Source organism: Babylonia areolata, chromosome 24 (assembly GCF_041734735.1).
Source record: "Babylonia areolata isolate BAREFJ2019XMU chromosome 24, ASM4173473v1, whole genome shotgun sequence".
In the NCBI taxonomy this organism is placed as follows: domain Eukaryota; kingdom Metazoa; phylum Mollusca; class Gastropoda; order Neogastropoda; family Buccinidae; genus Babylonia; species Babylonia areolata.
In genome coordinates this window covers 13808692-13828751 of record NC_134899.1, presented here as the reverse complement: position 1 = coordinate 13828751, position 20060 = coordinate 13808692, and the positions used below count along the sequence as shown (strand labels likewise).

The 20060-nt window shown below is 40.4% G+C and overlaps 1 protein-coding gene across 1 annotated transcript; it reads right to left on the bottom strand.

The window, feature by feature from the left end:
- Window positions 1-6321: 6321 nt before the first annotated feature.
- LOC143298796 (alpha-tocopherol transfer protein-like) lies at window positions 6322-18560 on the bottom strand. The gene is made up of 7 exons (XM_076611762.1): window positions 18355-18560; window positions 17374-17607; window positions 16614-16690; window positions 14674-14790; window positions 10141-10251; window positions 8917-9018; window positions 6322-6726 (listed from the first exon to the last, which is right to left on the bottom strand). Exons 1-7 carry the CDS (start codon window positions 18491-18493, stop codon window positions 6574-6576), a joined length of 933 nt encoding a protein of 310 aa, XP_076467877.1. The 5' UTR covers window positions 18494-18560; the 3' UTR covers window positions 6322-6573.
- Window positions 18561-20060: the final 1500 nt, after the last annotated feature.

Here is a 20060-nt window from a genome sequence, read left to right as displayed (position 1 = left end):
ACACATTTTCTCATGTATTTCTTCTGTGACAAAACAAACTTCAATGAGCATTATCAAGACAAATATTTGCCGAGTGATTCAACACAAACAAACACTAAAACCAACAATTTGTGGTAGAAAACTGACATCAACACTGACTATTCATCAAAGTAATATCACCAAAAAACGACGCAAACATGCAACAGTTTATATTTTCTTAAATAATTTACTTAACATGGTCAAAAGTGAACAATTTCTTTTAAATAATATACTTAACATGGTCAAGAGTGAACAATTTCAACAAATTCAACATGGACAAAAATTAGCTTCCAATCATATGTGAACATTGGCGCAAAATAGACGGCCTGACGGGCGCAATAGCCGAGTGATTAAAGCGTTGGACTGTCAATCTGAGGGTCCCGGGTTCCAATCACGGTGACGGCGCCTGGTGGGTGAAGGATGGAGATTTTTACGATCTCACAGGTCAACTTATGTGCAGACCTGCTAGTGCTTGAACCCCCTTCGTGTGCATATGCAAGCAGAAGATCAAATACACATGTTAAAGATCCTGTAATCCATGTCAGCGTTCGGTGGGTGATGGAAACAAGAACATACCCAGCATACACACCCCTGAAAATGGAGTATGGCTGCCTACATGGCGGGATAAAAACGGTCATACACGTAAAAGCCCATTCGTGTGCATACGAGTGGACATGGGAGTTGCAGCCAACAAACGCAGAAGAAGAAGAAGAAGAAGGCCTTATATGCAATATGAATTCAGCATATCTCTCAAACAAGAAGTAAAAACGCCATCAAGTTCAAGAGAAAGAATTGTTTTAACAGCCACAACTTTTCATCCCAGAATCTGATCAATCAGACATTTGACTGCACAGAGCCATATCAGTACAGCTCACATCGAAAAAAAAAATCAGCAGTGTTAAACATTAAGCTCTGTCACATCTAGCTAAATGACAGAGGTAAAAGATAAGTGTAAACTAGTGAAAGTTGGGGGTAGGGTGGGGGTTGTTAACAAAATAATAATCTGCATGTAATCTGGGAAGGCTAAAAAAACAAGAGATAGTTCTGTTTTCCAAACAAGCTTAAAGGTTTTTCACCTCCCCATCATCAGACACTAGGTATGTATAATGTTCAAATGATGAGTGTGTGCATGTGTGTGTGTGTGTGTGTGTGTGCATGCCTATATCTGTGTGAATGTGTGTGAATACATGCTCACACTGATCATGTGACTTAGAAAAGTTTTTACAAACTTAAAAAAAAAAAAAAAAAAGACAACTAGAATATGAGAGACAAATAACATGACTGAGACACAAAGCAATGAAAAGAAAGAGTAAAAAAATAAAAACAGTACAAGTTAAATCTGCTTAGACGCAAAAATTGGCAAACAATGTGGGTCAAAGTAACGACCAAATTGTTGATGGTTAAAAATGTGAGTCAAAATAACAACCAAAATGAATGTGAATGTTACACAGACAGAAAAATTAAGAATTTGATTAAAACAAAATTTTCTTTGAATAGAAGAAAAATCAATGACAACATGTAAAAAATTTTTTTTATGTATACCATCTTTCAAAATGTTACCCTAATATATGTACACTTAACATAGATCAGGCAGAGAAAATGACTGAGAAAATGAAAGCAAGGCTTTTTTTCCAGCAGAAGTCCCTGTCTAATGCTTTCCTTTCCTCAAGAACCTTGACAACGAATGAACGAACAAACGAACGAATGAACATTTTTATTCATTATAGGCCATAGCCCCTCATGAAGGGGTGGTGTGAAAACAATAGTCCATCGACACAACAAATGTAACAATAAATTAAAAAAAGTAAATCACAACCACATGTTACGTACAATTGACAGACTGAATCTGAAATGCATTATGCAATGGCAAATTGTTTAACAACATCTTCTTTCACAGAGGTCATGAGCGACATAAGTTTGAATACAGAAGGGTGTCTTCAAAACTTCTTGATGATCAATTGTTTTCTGAGATCATCAAGGAAGGGAGGGAACCTTGACAACAACACCCGAGATGAAACTGTGACTGACAAAATACATGAAAAAAGTGGTACTTTTGCATCTTGCAGACTTTGCAACTGTGTATGATAATGGACACAAATAATAAGTCAATGTCAGGTATATAAAAGGAAAATGAGATTACTGATGGAGTCTCCCGTCGGACAGACGGATGAGTAGGCAGGCAGGCTTAGCTCATCCGTCATGAGATCATTATTGCTTATATTACTCACTGCATATGTGGTGTCAATTTTGCAATAATATGCATGGTTATATGCAAGGAAAAAAGAAAGCTGATATAAAAATGGATTCGCAGAATGTCATTGAAAAACCAAGAGCGTCCCCTTAACAACTACAGTTACAACTGTCATGGAATTAAAATTAATCCAAAAAGGAAATTTTCTATCTAAAATTACGTTTAAATAACATACTTACCGTGACCCAACTAGTGCAGACTCCGGCAGAGGTCTGACATTCCTGTCCTGTGCAAACTACTATCCGCCTATGCGGAGAAAACGAAAGCAACTACGGCCGATAACCTCCCGGAAGTAGGTAACCTCCCCTTTGTTCCGCTAGCTAGCGCCCTCTTTTTCCGGCAGCCATAATGACTCCTGTTCCTGTGCTCTTCATACGGCTAAGTTTTTATTCTCGTATTTTCTGCCTGTCTGTCGATTCTCTGGCGTTCTTGTTTTTTGTCAAATTATGTCTCCAACCAGGTCACATAATTATGTAGCTCAATTGGGCAATCATGCTAAATGAAGATGAAAACAACATCACAAGAAATATAGAAAACAAACAGCTTTCACAATCAATATTCAATGGGCTCTGTGTGCTTTTTTGTAATGTGCATGTCTCTCAGTCAGGGAAGGTTAAGAGTGGCTGAAGGAGAGGGTTGGGCCCCACCTTCCAACGTCTAGGCCTGGACAAGTGGAAATTAACTGACTGCCCCTATGGCTGTTAAAAGGCCACAGGACCTTTAAGGTGTATGTGTGTGTGTGTGTGTGTGTGTGTGTGTGTGTGTGTGTGTGTATCAATGTGTACATGGTTGTATGAAAGTACAGTGTGCACATGCATCTGCATCAGACAGTTTTGCAGGAATACAACCTTCTCCAAAACTACCCATCAAAACCCAAACTGAGTGTACATTACATCTTGAAACCAAGATGATCACAAATAACCAAGACCCAACACCATTCATGAGGCTACTACATGTCCCCAATGATCCTACCACGTCCTACAGAACCATACCCTGACTCCACCTTGTTAACCACCCACCCCCATACTTCTATAAAAAAAATATATATATATCTATATATCTATCTATATATCTATATATATATATATATAAAACAAGCAGTAATGAAAATTCTCCCCCCAACCCAGTCAGTAATGACAACTCCCTCCCCCCTTACTCAGTCAGTAATGACAACTCTCTCCCTAACCCAGTCAGTAACAACAACTCCATCCTCCCTTAGTAATGAAAACTCTCCCCCTAACCCAGTCAGTAACGACAACTCCCTCCTCCCTTACTCAGTCAGCAACAAAAACTCTGTCCCCAACCCAGTCAGTAAGAACTCCCTCCTCCCTTACTCAGTCAGTAATGAAAACTCTCTCCCTAACCCAGTCAGTAAGAACTCCCTCCTCCCTTAGTCAGTAATGAAACCTCTCTCCCTAACCTAGTCAGTAACGACAACTCCCTCCTCCCTTACTCAGTCAGTAATGAAAACTCTCTCCCTAACCCAGTCAGTAACGACAACTCCCTCCTCCCTTACTCAGTCAGTAATGAAAACTCTCTCCCTAACCTAGTCAGTAACGACGACTCCCTCCTCCCTTACTCAGTCAGTAATGAAAACTCTCTCCCTAACCCAGTCAGTAAGAACTCCCTCCTCCCTTACTCAGTCAGTAATGAAAACTCTCTCCCTAACCCAGTCAGTAAGAACTCCCTCCTCCCTTACTCAGTCAGTAATGAAAACTCTCTCCCTAACCTAGTCAGTAACGACAACTCCCTCCTCCCTTACTCAGTCAGTAATGAAAACTCTCTCCCTAACCCAGTCAGTAACGACAACTCCCTCCTCCTTTACTCAGTCAGTAATGAAAATTCTCTCCCTAACCCAATCAGTAACGAAAACTCTCTCCCTAACCCAGTCAGTAACGAAAACTCCCTCCTCCTTTACTCAGTCAGTAATGAAAACTCTCTCCCTAATCCAGTCAGTAACGACAACTACCCCCTCCCTTACTCAGTCAGTAATGAAAACTCTCTCCCTAATCCAGTCAGTAACGTAAACTCCCTCCTCCCTTACTCGGTCAGCAACGAAACTCTCTCCCTAACCCAGTCAGTAACAAAAACTCCCTCTTCCTTTACTCAGTCAGTAATGAAAACTATCTCCATAACACAGTCAGTAACGTAAACTCCCTCCTCCCTTACTCAGTCAGCAACGAAACTCTCTCCCTAACCCAGTCAGTAACGAAAACTCCCTCCTCCCTTACTCAGTCAGTAATGAAAACTCTCTCCCTAACCCAGTCAGTAAGAACTCCCTCCTCCCTTACTCAGTCAGTAATGAAAACTCTCTCCCTAACCCAGTCAGCAACGACAACTCCCTCCTCCCTTACTCAGTCAGTAATGAAAACTCTCTCCCTAACCCAGTCAGTAACGAAAACTCCCTCCTCCCTTACTAAGTCAGCAACAAAAACTCTCCCCCTAACCCAGTCAGTAACAACAACTCCCTCCTCCCTTACTAAGTCAGCAATGAAAACTCTCTCCCTAACCCAGTCAGTAAGAACTCCCTCCTCCCTTACTCAGTCAGTAATGAAACCTCTCTCCCTAACCTAGTCAGCAACGACAACTCCCTCCTCCCTTACTCAGTAATGAAAACTCTCTCCCTAACCCAGTCAGTAAGAACTCCCTCCTCCCTTACTCAGTCAGTAATGAAAACTCTCTCCCTAACCCAGTCAGTAAGAACCCCCTCCTCCCTTACTCAGTCAGTAATGAAAACTCTCTCCCTAACCTAGTCAGTAACGACAACTCCCTCCTCCCTTACTCAGTCAGTAATGAAAACTCTCTCCCTAACCCAATCAGTAACGAAAACTCCCTCCTCCCTTACTCAGTCAGCAACGAAACTCTCTCCCTAACCCAATCAGTAACAAAAACTCCCTCCTCCTTTACTCAGTCAGTAATGAAAACTCTCTCCCTAACCCAGTCAGTAACATAAACTCCCTCTTCCCTTACTCGGTCAGCAACGAAACTCTCTCCCTAACCCAGTCAGTAACGAAAACTCCCTCTTCCTTTACTCGGTCAGTAATGAAAACTCTCTCCCTAACCCAGTCAGTAACGAAAACTCCCTCCTCCCTTACTCAGTCAGTAATGAAAACTCTCCCCCTAACCCAGTCAGTAACGAAAACTCCCTCTTCCTTTACTCGGTCAGTAATGAAAACTCTCTCCCTAACCCAGTCAGTAACGAAAACTCCCTCCTCCCTTACTCAGTCAGTAATGAAAACTCTCTCCCTAACCCAGTCAGTAAGAACTCCCTCCTCCCTTACTCAGTCAGTAATGAAAACTCTCTCCCTAACCCAGTCAGTAAGAACTCCCTCCTCCCTTACTCAGTCAGTAATGAAAACTCTCTCCCTAACCTAGTCAGTAACGAAAACTCCCTCCTCCTTTACTCAGTCAGTAATGAAAACTCTCTCCCTAACCCAGTCAGTAAGAACTCCCTCCTCCCTTACTCAGTCAGTAATGAAAACTCTCTCCCTAACCTAGTCAGTAACGAAAACTCCCTCCTCCTTTACTCAGTCAGTAATGAAAACTCTCTCCCTAACCCAGTCAGTAACGTAAACTCCCTCCTCCCTTACTCAGTCAGCAACGAAACTCTCTCCCTAACCCAGTCAGTAATGAAAACTCCCTCCTCCTTTACTCAGTCAGTAATGAAAACGCTCTCCCTAACCCAGTCAGTAACGAAAACTCCCTCCTCCCTTACTCAGTCAGTAATGAAAACTTTCTCCCTAACCCAGTCAGTAAGAACTCCCTCCTCCCTTACTCAGTCAGTAATGAAAACTCTCTCCCTAACCCAGTCAGTAACGACAACTCCCTCCTCCCTTACTCAGTCAGTAATAAAAACTCTCTCCCTAACCCAGTCAGTAACGAAAACTCCCTCCTCCCTTACTAAGTCAGCAACGAAAACTCTCCCCCTAACCCAGTCAGTAACGACAGCTCCCTCCTCCCTTACTCAGTCAGTAATGAAAACTCTCTCCCTAACCCAGTCAGTAACGACAACTCCCTCCTCCCTTACTCAGTCAGTAATGAAAACTCTCCCCCTAACCCAGTCAGTAACGACAACTCCCTCCTCCCTTACTCAGTCAGCAACGAAAACTCTCTCCCTAACCCAGTCAGTAACGACAACTCCCTCCTCCCTTACTCAGTCAGCAACGAAAACTCTCTCCCTAACCCAGTCAGTAACGACAACTCCCTCCATCAGCAGTGTCAACTCTTGCCTCCCAATCCCTAGAACTCAATCCCCAGAACATCTGCTTCAGTGATCAGAAAGACTGGTCTCTCTTTTGTGTCAGTTAATCCACGTTCAGTTTGCGGAAGGTGCCTCCCAGTGCCTCTGTGGCGTCTGCCTTCTTCTGCTCCTTGGCCGGAATGGTCATGTCCACGATGCCATATTTGTTCTCCTCCACAAACTGCTGCTCACAGGCCAGCATTTCGGCCACCATCTCCTGTTGGTCACAACACAGGGCAAAACACCACAACATTTTGGAGAGTGGTAAATCAGAAAAAACACATCAAATGTGTGTGTGTGCGGAAAAAGGCAAGTCTGTGTGTGTGTGTGTGTGTGTGTGTGAGTGCATTTGTGTTTGTGAATGAGCATGTGTATGTGTGCACTTGTGTCTGTGTATCTGTGTGTGTATGTGTGTGTGTGTGTAAGTGCATTCATGTTTGCATGAAAAATGGTGTGGGTGTGTGTGTACGTTTGAATGTCCATGTTGTTTTTTTTCTCTTTTTTTTTTATACCTTTGCATTATACCTAGCTGTATTCACGCATTCATGATCATTAATGCCTGGGGACATTGTCAACAGCTATAGAGAGTTGAACAGTGAAAACAACTGCCTTTCATTAATATGAAAATCATAACAGTTCATTTTGTATACTCACATTTGAAACCAGAAAAATTGTTTTAAAAATAAACACAGACACTATTTGATTGTCCTGATGTTTCTTGTATTTCTGTTTCTTTGACTTAAAGCAATGTGGCAAGGATTCTGACTCCAAAAGCGCTAACAAAAAATTGTTTTCATATAAAAAATCAAAAAAAAATCAGATGAACAAACATATATGTGTGGAAAAAACAGCAACCAACAAAAAGAAGTTAACATCCCGAGTATGTGTACCAAATTTCATGCAGATATCTTCAGTAGTTCCTGAGAAACAAAAATTAGCTAAAAATGATGCAGTGGTCCACCTTAAACTAAGCATGAGATGGGGGAATTCATTTCCAGTGTTTCTTTTCTTCTTGTGTGTGTGTGTGTTTGTGTGTGTGTTGGGGCTCATGTATGTTTATGTGTATTTGATTGTGCTTTCATATCTGTGAATCTGCATGTTTGGTGCAAATCTGTTATACATGTGTGTGTATGTGTGCATGTGTGTCTGCATGTTTAACATTTATTTGATTATTTATCATAGTTGTTGTCTTTTTTATTTTATTTATCTATTTTATTTATTTATTTATTTATCTATTTATTTTTACTTTTGTACGCTTATAGTTGACTTCATTAAGTTTTTGCGCCTTATAAATATTATTATTAGTAGTAGTAGTTCTTTTTTTTATGTATTTATATATTATTTATTTATTTATTTATTTACTTCTTTCTTCTTTTTTTTTTCTTTTTTTTTTCTCAAGGCCTGACTAAGCGCATCGGGTTACGCTGCTGGTCAGGCATCTGCTTGGCAGATGTGGTGTAGCGTATATGGATTTGTCTGAACGCAGTGACGCCTCCTTGAGCTACTGAAACTGAAACTGAAACTTTTCTTCTGGTTCACTGGCACTTACATTTACACCCTCGGAGCACCTGTATTTGTGTACAGGTGTGTATCTGCTGTCACTAACTGCATGTGTGTCACAGTGTTAATGGCTGAAAAGGTTAAAAGCCCCACTGCCTTTTACGGCTGTAGGGCGCAGTGGATTCATATCCACTGTGTCAAGGGCTCAGCTCTGGGAAGGGAGAATGGGTACCCCCTAGCTTTTCCAGCATTATCTCATTATCATCATCATCATCGTCGTTATGATGATGACGACTGCACATACATCATTAGAGATGGGGGGCTGGGTACCTCCTAGCTCTTCAGGCAGTATCTCATTATCATTATCATCATCATTATGATGATGACGACTACACATACATCATTAGAGAAGGGGGGCTGGGTACCCCCCAGCTCCTCAGGCAGTATCTCATTATCATTATCATCATCATTGTCATTATGATGATGACGACTACACATACATCATTAGAGAATGGGGGCTGGGTACCCCCCAGCTCTTCAGGAAGTATCTCATTATCATTATCATCATCGTCATCGTCGTTATGATGATGACTACACATACATCATTAGAGAAGGGGGGCTGGGTACCCCCCAGCTCTTCAGGAAGTATCTCATTATCCTTATCATCATCATTGTTATTACGATGACGCTTACACATACATCATTAGAGAATGGGGGCTGGGTACCCCCCAGTTCTTCAGGCAGTATCTCATTATCATTATCATCATCATCATCATTGTTATGATGATGACGACTACACATACATCATTAGAGAAGGGGGGCTGGGTACCCCCCAGCTCTTCCAGCAGTATCTCATTATCATTATCATTATCATCATCATTGTTATGACGATGACGATTACACATACATCATTAGAGAAGGTAGGCTGGGTACCCCCTAGCTCTTCAGGCAGTATCTCACGGGGCAGGATCTCATGGAGCTTCTCCAGTTTGTCGCCATACATATGGATCTGAAATCATAACCATAACAATCATAATAAATTCATCAAGATAGATCTGAAATCATAATGATCATGACGATAGTAAGTTTATCCAGGAAAATTTGAAACCATAATCGTCGTGATAATATGTTTATCCACAGAGATCTGAAATCATAATCATAATAATATAAATTCATCTAGATAGATCCAAAATTATAATCACAATTGTAAGTTTATCCAAGTATATCTAAAAGGAAATTTTCTACCTAAAATTACGTTTAAGTAACATACTTATTGTGACCCACTGTTGCAGACTCCGGCAGGGGTCTGACATTCCTGTCCTGTGCAAACTACTATCCGCCTATGCGGAGAAAACGAAAGTAACTACAGCAGATAACCTCCCGGAAGTAGGTAACCTCCCCTTTGCCCCCTGACTAGCGCCCTCTTTTTCTGGCAGCCATCATGACTCCTGTTCCTGTGCTCTTCATACGGCTATGTTTTTTTCATATTTTCTGTCTGTCTGTCAATTCTCTGCCGTTCTTATTTTTTGTCAAATTTTGTCTCCAACCAGGTCACATAATTATATAGATCGATTGTGCGATTGTGCTGTGTGTGTGTGTGTGTGTGTGTGTGTGCGCGCATGTACACGTGTGTGTATGAGTGTGTGTGTATGTGTGTGTGCACATGTATACATGTGTGTGTGTGTGTGAAGAAAAAAGACAGAATTAAAAGAATTTTGGACCATGAGCATATTGATGAGGCAAAAACAAAACAAAAAAAAACAAAAAAACAACAACAAAAAAAAAAATATATATATATATATATATGTATATATATATATATATATATATATATATATATATATATATAATAATATAGTAAGGAAACCTACCAAGCATCAAACAACTGTGAAAAACAATGTCTTGCAGGACTGTGAAGCAGTGTTTGTAGTGTGTATATGTGTGTGTGCATGTACATGTGTATGTGTGTGTGTGTGTGTGAGTGTGTATGTGTGTTTACATATGTGTATGTCTCCTTCCTTTACCTTCTAAAAGAAAACTCAACACCTGAAATGATTATTCTCCACAAGATACCCACTTCCTTCACATTATCACACATACAACAAAATCTGGACCAACATGCACCACTCACTCTTTTCAAAAACTTGTTTTTCAAGAATGGCTTGGCAATGGCAAACAAAGCATCAATGAAGGTTGGCTCATTCAGGTAGTGGGCTGCCTTGAAGCGCATTGGGAAAGCATCCTGAAAAACCCATTGACTGTTTGAAGTTTGGCTGACACAACACACATTGGAGAATGAAGTTTAGCTGACACAGTAACACACTGACAAATGATGTTTAACTGACACAGAACACACTGACGAATGAAGTTTACCTGACACAGCACACTGATGATTGTTTAAGTGCAGCTGACAAAGCACATTGACGAATGAAGTTTAACTGACACAGAACATACTGAGGAATGAATTTTGGCTGACACAGCACATTGATGAATGAAGTTTAGCTGATACAGAACATACTGCGGAATGAATTTTGGCTGACACAGCACACACTGAAGAATGAAGTTTAGCTGACACAGCACACATTGAGGAATGAAGTTTAACTGACACAGCACACACTGAGGAATGAAGTTTAACTGACACATTGATGAATGAAGTTTAGCTGACACAGAACGCATTGAGGAATGAAGTTTAGCTGACACAGAACACATTGACGGATGAAGTTTAGCTGACACAGAACACACTGAGGAATGAAGTTTAGCTGACACAGTACATGTTAAAGAATGAAGTCAAGCTGACACAGCACACATTGACAAATGAAGTTTAGCTGACACAAAATACACTGAGTAAGCAAGTTTAGCTGACACAGGACACACTGAGGAATGAAGTTTAGCTGATACAGAACACACTGTAGAATGAAGTTTAGCTGACACAGAACACACTGAGGAATGATGTTTAGCTAACACAGAACACATTGATGAATGAAGTTAAACAGACACAGAACACAATGAGGAATGAAGTTTAGCTGACACAGAACACACTGAGGAATGAAGTTTAGCTGACACAGAACACACTGAGGAATGAAGTTTAGCTGACACAGAACACACTGATGAATGAACTTTAGCTGACACAGAATATACACTGAGGAATATAGTTTAGCTGACAGAACACACTGAGGAATGAAGTTTAACTTACACAGAACACACCGACTAATGAAGTTTAGCTGGCACAGAACACACTGTGGAATGAAATTAAGCTGACACAGCACACATTGAGGAATTAAGTTTAGCTGACAAAGAACACACCGAGGAATGAAATCTAACCAACAAAGAACACACTGAATAATTATGTTTAGCTGATGCAGAACACACTGAGCATTGTTCGAAGTTTAGCTGACATAACACATTGAGAACTCACTTTGTAAAGGACAATGTGCAAGTTCTCGACAGAGAAGCAAAATGGTTCCAGAGGGAAGTAAAGGAGGCAGTCCACATCGCCGCCAGGAAGCCCACCCTCAACTGTGACCGGGGCCGACACAACCTGCCTTCGGTGTACTCCTCACTCGTCAAGTCGCATTGTCCTGAGTTCGTTCACAGCAATGCGCACAGTTGCTAGTTCTCTACCCAGCAGTTGCGCTGAAGAAGCCGGCCAGATCGCCGACGAAAGCTACACAAGTGAGTAGCCTTCTTTGACTGAGGGATCAGTTTAACTTAGTAGTCATTATACATTAAGAACTGCTTGAAGTTTAGCTGACACAGAACACATTGAGGAATGACTGAAGTTTAGCTGACACAGAACACATTGAGGAATGACTGAAGTTTAGCTGACTCAGAACACATTGAGGAATGACTGAAGTCTAGCTGACACAGAACACACTGAAGAATGACTGAAGTTTAGCTGACTCAGAACACATTGAGGAATGACTGAAGTTTAGCTGACAGAACACACTGAAGAATGACTGAAGTTTAGCTGACACAGAACACATTGAGGAATGACTGAAGTTTAGCTGACACAGAACACACTGAGGAATGACTGAAGTTTAGCTGACACAGAATACATTGAGGAATGACTGAAGTTTAGCTGACACAGAACACACTGAGGTATGACGGAAGTTTAGCTGACACAGAACACACAGACACAGAATGGCTGTCCCCAAAACTATGCTCAATAAACATGCTTTACTGGATTGCTTGAATTTCAATGAAAAAGTGTTATGAATTGGTTGTTTTTTCTCCAAAAATTATGTTCAATGTAAGATACTTATCATGACCCAGTGGCGCACTCCTGCGGGGGTCTGATTCCTATCCTGTGCTAAAGTAGCTGCCATCCTATACCTGCTAAACAGTCACACTATGTGTGTGTTTCAACCAAGTGAGGGAATTCTGCAAACCTGTCCTCCTGGTATCTCAGAAAATTCCTGACAAATCTGTCAGACAAGTGCTGATTAACTCAAGCATGACCACAGAGCTTTCATGCGCACTAGAAATGATAGATTTCCATGAGAGATTACATTCTCAATCTGTCAAACATCCTGCATCCTGTTATTAGTGTCGCTGTCATACCCAGTGAATGAATAAAATTGCATATAGTCATGTGTTTCTGTGTATCTTTAGTTGCGTTCGACTGAAGTCACTCTCTTTGGGGACAAGACTCCAAAATTCTTTAAAATTTAGCGACATCTCTTGTAAGATCAAGATTGACCTACTGTCAAGAAATCTTCTTTTCTGCTCTGCCGACGTTTCTAAAGAAGCTGGGAATAATTGACAGTAAAGCTGTGAAACTGGCTTTAGGGGTACCTGTGCATACTAAGACCTCAGAAGCCTATAAGCTTGCGGGTATTCTACCACTAGATGAAGTGAGAAAATTAAGTTCTGCTAAATACATTGTGAGATGTACAGCAGTGGATGATTTTGAGGAATTAAATATGAGGTCTGATATTGATTTTCCAAAAAATCCACAAAATAATTTAAATCTAAAAACCATTCACACATATGTGTCAGATATTTTAAATTCTTCAGACACTGATTTACATGATATGGCACCTCGTGTTCTGGTGCCACCTGTCCCTCCCTGGGAGTTAACAAAAGCAAACATCAACATATGTGCTTCTGACACAACAAAAGGAGAATCTCCACATATAATACCAGCATCTGTCAGAATTGATTTAGAAGAAAATTGTGATTATCATTTAAAAGTTCACACTGATGGCTCGGTCCTGGATGATAGCAGTGCAGGATCTGCTTTTGTCATTCCTGACCTAAAAACAGAAAAATCATATTATTTAGGTAAGGGACATTCAATTTTTACAGCTGAATTGGTGGCCATCCTTATGGCTTTAAACCATCTTGTTGATATACCATTCATAGTAATATCCTATTTTGTGTTGATTCTCAATCTGTTTTAAAAAGTTTGCTCCTTTTTGAGAATAATCAAAGAGAAGATTTCTTGTTTAAAATTAGGTATTTATTGCACTCCTATTTGTGAAGGGTACAAATGTTGACTTTTGTTGGATACCATCCCACACTGGATTCCTTTATAACAACCAAGCAGACAGGGCAGCAAAAAGGGGAGCAAAGAATCACATAGATAGTATAAAAGTATATTGCCCATTGTCATACAAGGAAATAAGCAATATACTAGAAAGAGACTTTTATAGGTGCTTGAATTCAAGTCTAAAACCTCATCAGTTGACTCTCTCAGACTTTGGTCCGATTCGCAGACCAATTCTCTGAGTTTAGCTCTCAGTCTGTTATCAAATTCATTACGGACCAAGCATTGTTCTAATGTCAAGTGCATATGCTTTAGTAATCTGACGATTAAGCATATAATTTTTTTTTACTATAGCTTGATGAAGCCTTATGTACACGAAAGTATGTCTTCACAAGTGACTGAGAACGTTGATGTTTTTGACTTTTTGCATTCATTATCAGTTGTTTCGGTTGTCAGTTTAACGACTTCTCTTTTACGAAGTTTTTTTAAGTAATTTCCTGTAATTGTATTTAGATTTGTTTTTTTCAAATATCACCCTCATTTCACCCTCATTTGCCCAGTTTCCCCCAACCCTCCATTCATTCACATCTCCCACCCCTTCTAACCGATAATACTCAAATGTATTCACAAATATTTTAACAAAATGTCTTCAATCACCGATATGTGTGATGGGACATTAAACAAAAATTCCTCCTCGACTGAAGTAGCAGCAGCCTGTGTGAAAAGACATGAGATTTATCACACCATGGAGCCTGAACAGTGACAGTAACAGCTGAGAATCAAGTCCTGGAACAGCAATGTCTTTTGCAGACCTGGCATCAGAAAGTTAAATGAGCTGATTAGCAGCAATACCTGTCTTCCTCCAATGTCTTTTCATGACAAGACGTTCAGTTCCCTTCTCCCTGTGCCTGTGGTATTCAACCATGTCATATGACATTTTTTCTCTAGAATTATGTATGTCAAAGCTGACACTGTATAAGTCAATACAAGGGAGATAATAATCATATTAACGGAGGCTACCAGCCGCAGCTACTTTCAATTTCTTTGCTTGGGCAGTGTTGTTTTCCACAGGGCAGGAATCAGACCCCTGCCAGTGTCAATACCAATGGGTCATGGTATAGTATGTGTCATCAAACAAGGATTTTAATCACAATAGCAAGCAGTTGCAAAGCAAACCTGGAACAAGGTGGCCTTTTTACGGGCAACAGAAGGTGTATAGTACTTGGCTTGATGCCATCCAAAGTCCTTCAAGTCGGCAACAACTGTCAATCCACACACCTGTGTCTCTTCATCCTGAAAAAAATAACACACATGTTAACCAGCACGCAGAATATCAAGGGATGAAGGCAACATATACACCAGTTGCAAAATGTCACCAATACATGCAGGGTCTTTTCCAAGCTTCAAAAAAGACAAGTATTAACCTTTGTGCAGAATTGCAGTATTACATTCGCTTTTTTTTCTGTGCCATCATCTGTGGTGTTCCTCCAACCCCACTCATCCTGAGTACCCCACCCACAGCCACGCCCAGGTTCATCTGCTACAACCCATCAGTCCACAGAAGCCAATCAATGCTAGGTTATCCGGAGGCCACACACCAGAGGAGACCCTGTACCAATGCTGAGTCATTAAGGCAGTGTTCAATAGTGACTGTTCTGATTCAACATACACAGCACACACCTACTGATGACAATGATCACTTCGTTGTAGAACCAGACCGAGTGGAGACCACCACCACTCCCCCAGCAACAGTCCCCTATGAATCTGCTGAGATTGATGACTTTGACAGGACTCAGTACAGGCACAGAAGTGGAGGGGAAATGAAATCCAGATTGAGATCACCATGAGATCATGGCATGAAAGGCTACAAGTGCTAGGGACTCCGATGCCTAACCAAACAGATTAGAATAAACTATGTCCTTTTTTTTCTTTCTTTTTTCCTTTTTTTTTATACATTTCTCACCAAGATATACAAATACTTTAAATCAACTCTTTTGTCTTTTCTTTCTTTTTCTTTTTTTTTTTTTTTTTTTTTTTTTTTTTTGCACTGCCTCATGTTCTGGTCCTCTCAGTGGCCTTACTCCCACACCACTCACTCCATTTACATCATACACAGCAACAACTTCACTGATTCTGTCAAATATTTTAGATACTGGAGAGATTACACTTTTCCCCCTCCTTCTGGAATAAGCTGAAAATTGTATTCTTTATTTTATTTATTTTTTTTTTTTTTTTTAAACATTCACATGGAACAGCATGATTCAGTATTGGAGTTGTGGCATTGGGAACTGGAGTAGAAGGATAAAACAAAGTCTTAGCTAGAACAGTACTGTTCACCATTGAAGCTGTTGTATTTGAAAGTGCCATTAAAGCAATAAGCAGGCTTAGCTTGACAATGCCTTTGGGCAATGTTTCTACAACAAGTTCTAAATCAAAAGAACCAGCCACTGACATTTTCTTGATGGAGCTAATACACACATCAGTACGAAATGGAGTAACATCTGCCCTTGTCAGAAATGTGATACACAGAATTCCAAAGGAAAGATTCTGAGACATCAAACACATTAAAATCTGATCTTGTTCTTGCAACATTTCCTTTCGTTGTTGCTGTTTTTGAACCAGATAATCAAAGTGATTCAAGACCCAGGAAACACAACTGTCATGACACCAAATCCGGTTGTCACAATGTGCTTATTGTTAAGGGCAGATTTCCTGAATGGTGTGGCTGTGCTTCTGTATTCATTTGAACTCGATTTGTGAAGAAAGGCTAGTGGTGCACATGCTTTTAGGCGCTGAGGTGAATATGTGTTCACGAGTTGTGTTGTGAAGTGTACCAACACAGTAACACAGCCACATCGCCACACCTTATAGGAAATCTGCCCATTACAATAAACACATTATGACAACCAAACTTGGTGTCATGACAACAACTGTTTCCTTGTCCAGTGATTTCTTCCCCTTGGCAGCCATCAGCATGATTCTTGGCATATATGCAATTTCTAAAATCTAATTGGTTTTTCTTTTAAATTTTTTTTTCTCAAAAGCCATATATTTGATGGCATATTCTTTTTTATTCATTTTTTTTTCAAAACACAAAGCTTTCCACGATTACTCACTTCAATCATTTTTGACAGAATGAGAAACTGGTTTCCAAAGAGTTCGTCTGGTGGGTGTTTGGCTGGATCCCACCTTCCTGCAAAAGAAACAGTTAATGTGTATATGTGTGGGTGGTGTGTGGGTGTGCGTATTGTAATAGTGGTGTGGATCAAACAGCCTTTCTCAGTCCGTAATGTGGATTCTCCAGTTCATGTCTAAAATGTCTCTCAAAACAAACCTTTTCCATTCTGCCTTCCATCTTATTAACTAATGTGCTCCTTGGGATTCTGCTGCTTGTTTGTGTGTGAAGTACTTGATGCAAATATACTATGTATATCTATAACTTTCTGTTGTTAACACCACAATTAAGCTTCCTGCCTAGGAGGAGTGAAATTCAATCTGCTTTATTTTCATTGTTATTATCATTATCATCATTATTATTATCATTATTAACAACTGTCTTACAGGACAGTACTGCAAACCTTCAGCTTCTGCAATATCAGATAAAGTGTGTGTGTACATGTGTGTGTGCGGGCATGTGTGTGTGTGTGTGTGTGTGTGTGTGTGTGCGTATTTGCGTGCATGTGCATAAATCTGTTAAAATGTTAATAGATGCATAAAGACTCCTAGTTCTGTATATATAACACACCTACTCATCAATTACCTTCCTTTTCTGTTTTAAGTCTGATGTCGCTCTATATAAAACAACTTCAAATAGACAACTACTATTATACTACCATTACTATAATACTACCATACTGCAACTTTCCAATTAAATACCTGGCCTGATATAAGAAATACGGCTGCCGTCTGGGGCTCGATGTTTCAGCAGTCCGAAATGCCCACTTTCCATAAGGCTCTGCGTGCGCTTTGGGGTCAAACCATCAAATATTTCTGGGTAGTCTATTTTCATTTTGTAGAAGGTCATGACCTGCTGGAACGCGCGTTCCTGGTCAAACTTTTTGCAGCGCAGAAACCTCAGCAGGAAGCCATCGTCTGTACGACCCCTGTACCCTGCATCAATAAACAGACAACCCCTGTACCCTGCATCAATAAACAGACAACCCCTGTACCCTGCATCAATAAACAGACAACCCCTGTACCCTGCAGCAATAAACAGACAACCCCTGTACCCTGCATCAATAAACAGACAACCCCTGTACCCTGCAGCAATAAACAGACAACCCCTGTACCCTGCATCAATAAACAAAATCTTTGCTGGTCTAAACAATTATACTTCATGTAGACTGCAAGGAAAATGACAGTATCTTTGGGGGAGTGGGGTGGGAATATTATCAATAAAGGGCTTATCTTAAAACTGTCTTTTGTAAGAATAACAAAAAACAATCAATAAACAGATGGAAGGACTGATACTGAAATAGATAAATCAACAATTCAACAATTCAGTGATGGATCCATAGACAGACAGACATATCTATAATTACTGACAAACAGGTGTTGGGGTTCAAACTAGTTTGGCCGTTAAAGAATATCAGCAAAGTTACAAAGCAAAACTAAACTGCACAGCAAATGTCGACAACCCTTAAAAAACAACAACAAAAAAACAAAACAAAAAACAACTGGCCATTCATGATTCAATCTTCATCATCCCTGTAGATTGTAGAGTCTGCACTATGATGATGGACACACACACACACACACACACACACACACATAGTGCGCGCATTCCGCTTTGGTCTTTTGATAAAGTGCGTCACAAAAGTTTAACGAGACTAAAACTTTTACGGCATGTTTACTAACCTGGCACTTGCTCCAAACGCTCTCGCAGTGTTTTTATCTCAAGATGTCTGGTCTTGGGGTCTTCATGCAGCTCCACCTCCGCTTTTTTTAACATCGCTGGGCTCAAGGTGCACGTGTACGGTTTCGAAATCGAAGACATGATTTGTGATTACCTTACTGCAAGTCAGACTAAGTAACTCGTGGGACAACGCTCTTGAGTTCCGTGTTTACATGATTTGTAGAGGCGCGTCACGTGGTGTGAATCCTTGAAGTTGATTGGCTCTCTGACTGGCGCCGAGTGGTAAAAGCGTACTGAGGGAGCAACGGAATATTGGAACGTGAGGGTGTGCAAATAAATATATATATACATACATATATATTTGTATATATGTATGTGGGGTTGTGGGTGGGTCGGGGATATGGGCGTATGTGTGTGTGCTTCAAGTGTACAAGTGTGTGAGTGTGTGTGGTGGAAGCTGCGATACGGAGCCTAGAAATGATCGAGTGTGTGGGGGTGGGGGTGCAGGGTAATGTGTGTGTGTCAGTGTGTGTGTGTGTGTGTCGGGAAGGGGGGGGGGGATTTGGGGGGGTGCTCGTATACGTTTATGTGTATTTGTTTGTGCTTTCATATCTGTGAAACTGCATGTTTGTTGCATACTCTGGTATGCCGTTAATAGACGGGGCGCTCCACACAGTTTTTCATACTCCCACTCATGATCTCTGCACTGGCACCCTCTCATTTTTGCAATATAGCTACTAGGCATAATTTTTAGATATTATATCTTTTTTTTTTGGGGGGGGGGGGGGGGGGGGGGGGGGAGGAGGGGGGGTTGTTGTTGTTGTTGTCGTCGTTTTTCCATAACAACTCAGTATTTCCCGAAACTCTACATACCATGTTTGTTTTCATAACAACTATTTCCAAACACGGTTGCATACCATACTTATGATACTGCATATTTCAGTGGGCCCAGGCGACCAAAGATCTTACTTTTTTGCACTGACCCGAATAACAATCAGGAAAACATGATATGAAAGATTTTCAAAGAAGACTGAGAGATATATTGTTCACATTAAACGACAACAATATGTTACAAGAGGACATTCCTACAAACTGTTAAAAGTTTTTGTTAAAACTTCCAGATTTGGACTTTATTTTTTGTTACTAACAGACTAACAAATGTTTGGAATAATTTGCCACAAGATGTTGTCTCTTGAGGAACAGTGAATACTTTTAAAAATCGTGTTGACACTTACTTTCAGACTGATTGAAGCACAAAACTAATATTCTTTGACAAGCATTGCACACTATTAGATTTTAAAAATCTCTCTATACATTTATGGGTGCTTTCACTTCCTCCCATTTCAAGCGGGCAAAAGACTTTACAGGCCTTCATATTGATATGATATGACATGATATATTTCAGGAAAAAATAAGAGGGGCGAAAAACTGTAGTTCAATTCTGAATTCACGATTAAAGACTATCAGCCTGTTGTCGATTTCTCTCTAGTTTTGAGATGTAATCGATAGCCCGTGAAATGCATCATACTGAGGGACTCAGAGAGAGAGAGAGAGAGAGAGAGAGTGTGTGTGTGTGCCAGTGTGTGTGTGTGTGTGCGTGTAGTTGTACGTCTGTGTCACGACATGAAACGAAAGATATGAGGCCCAATGGCAGTTGTCAGTCGACTCTACCCAGGAAAACAGCCTGTCATGCAAAAGATAATCGTGT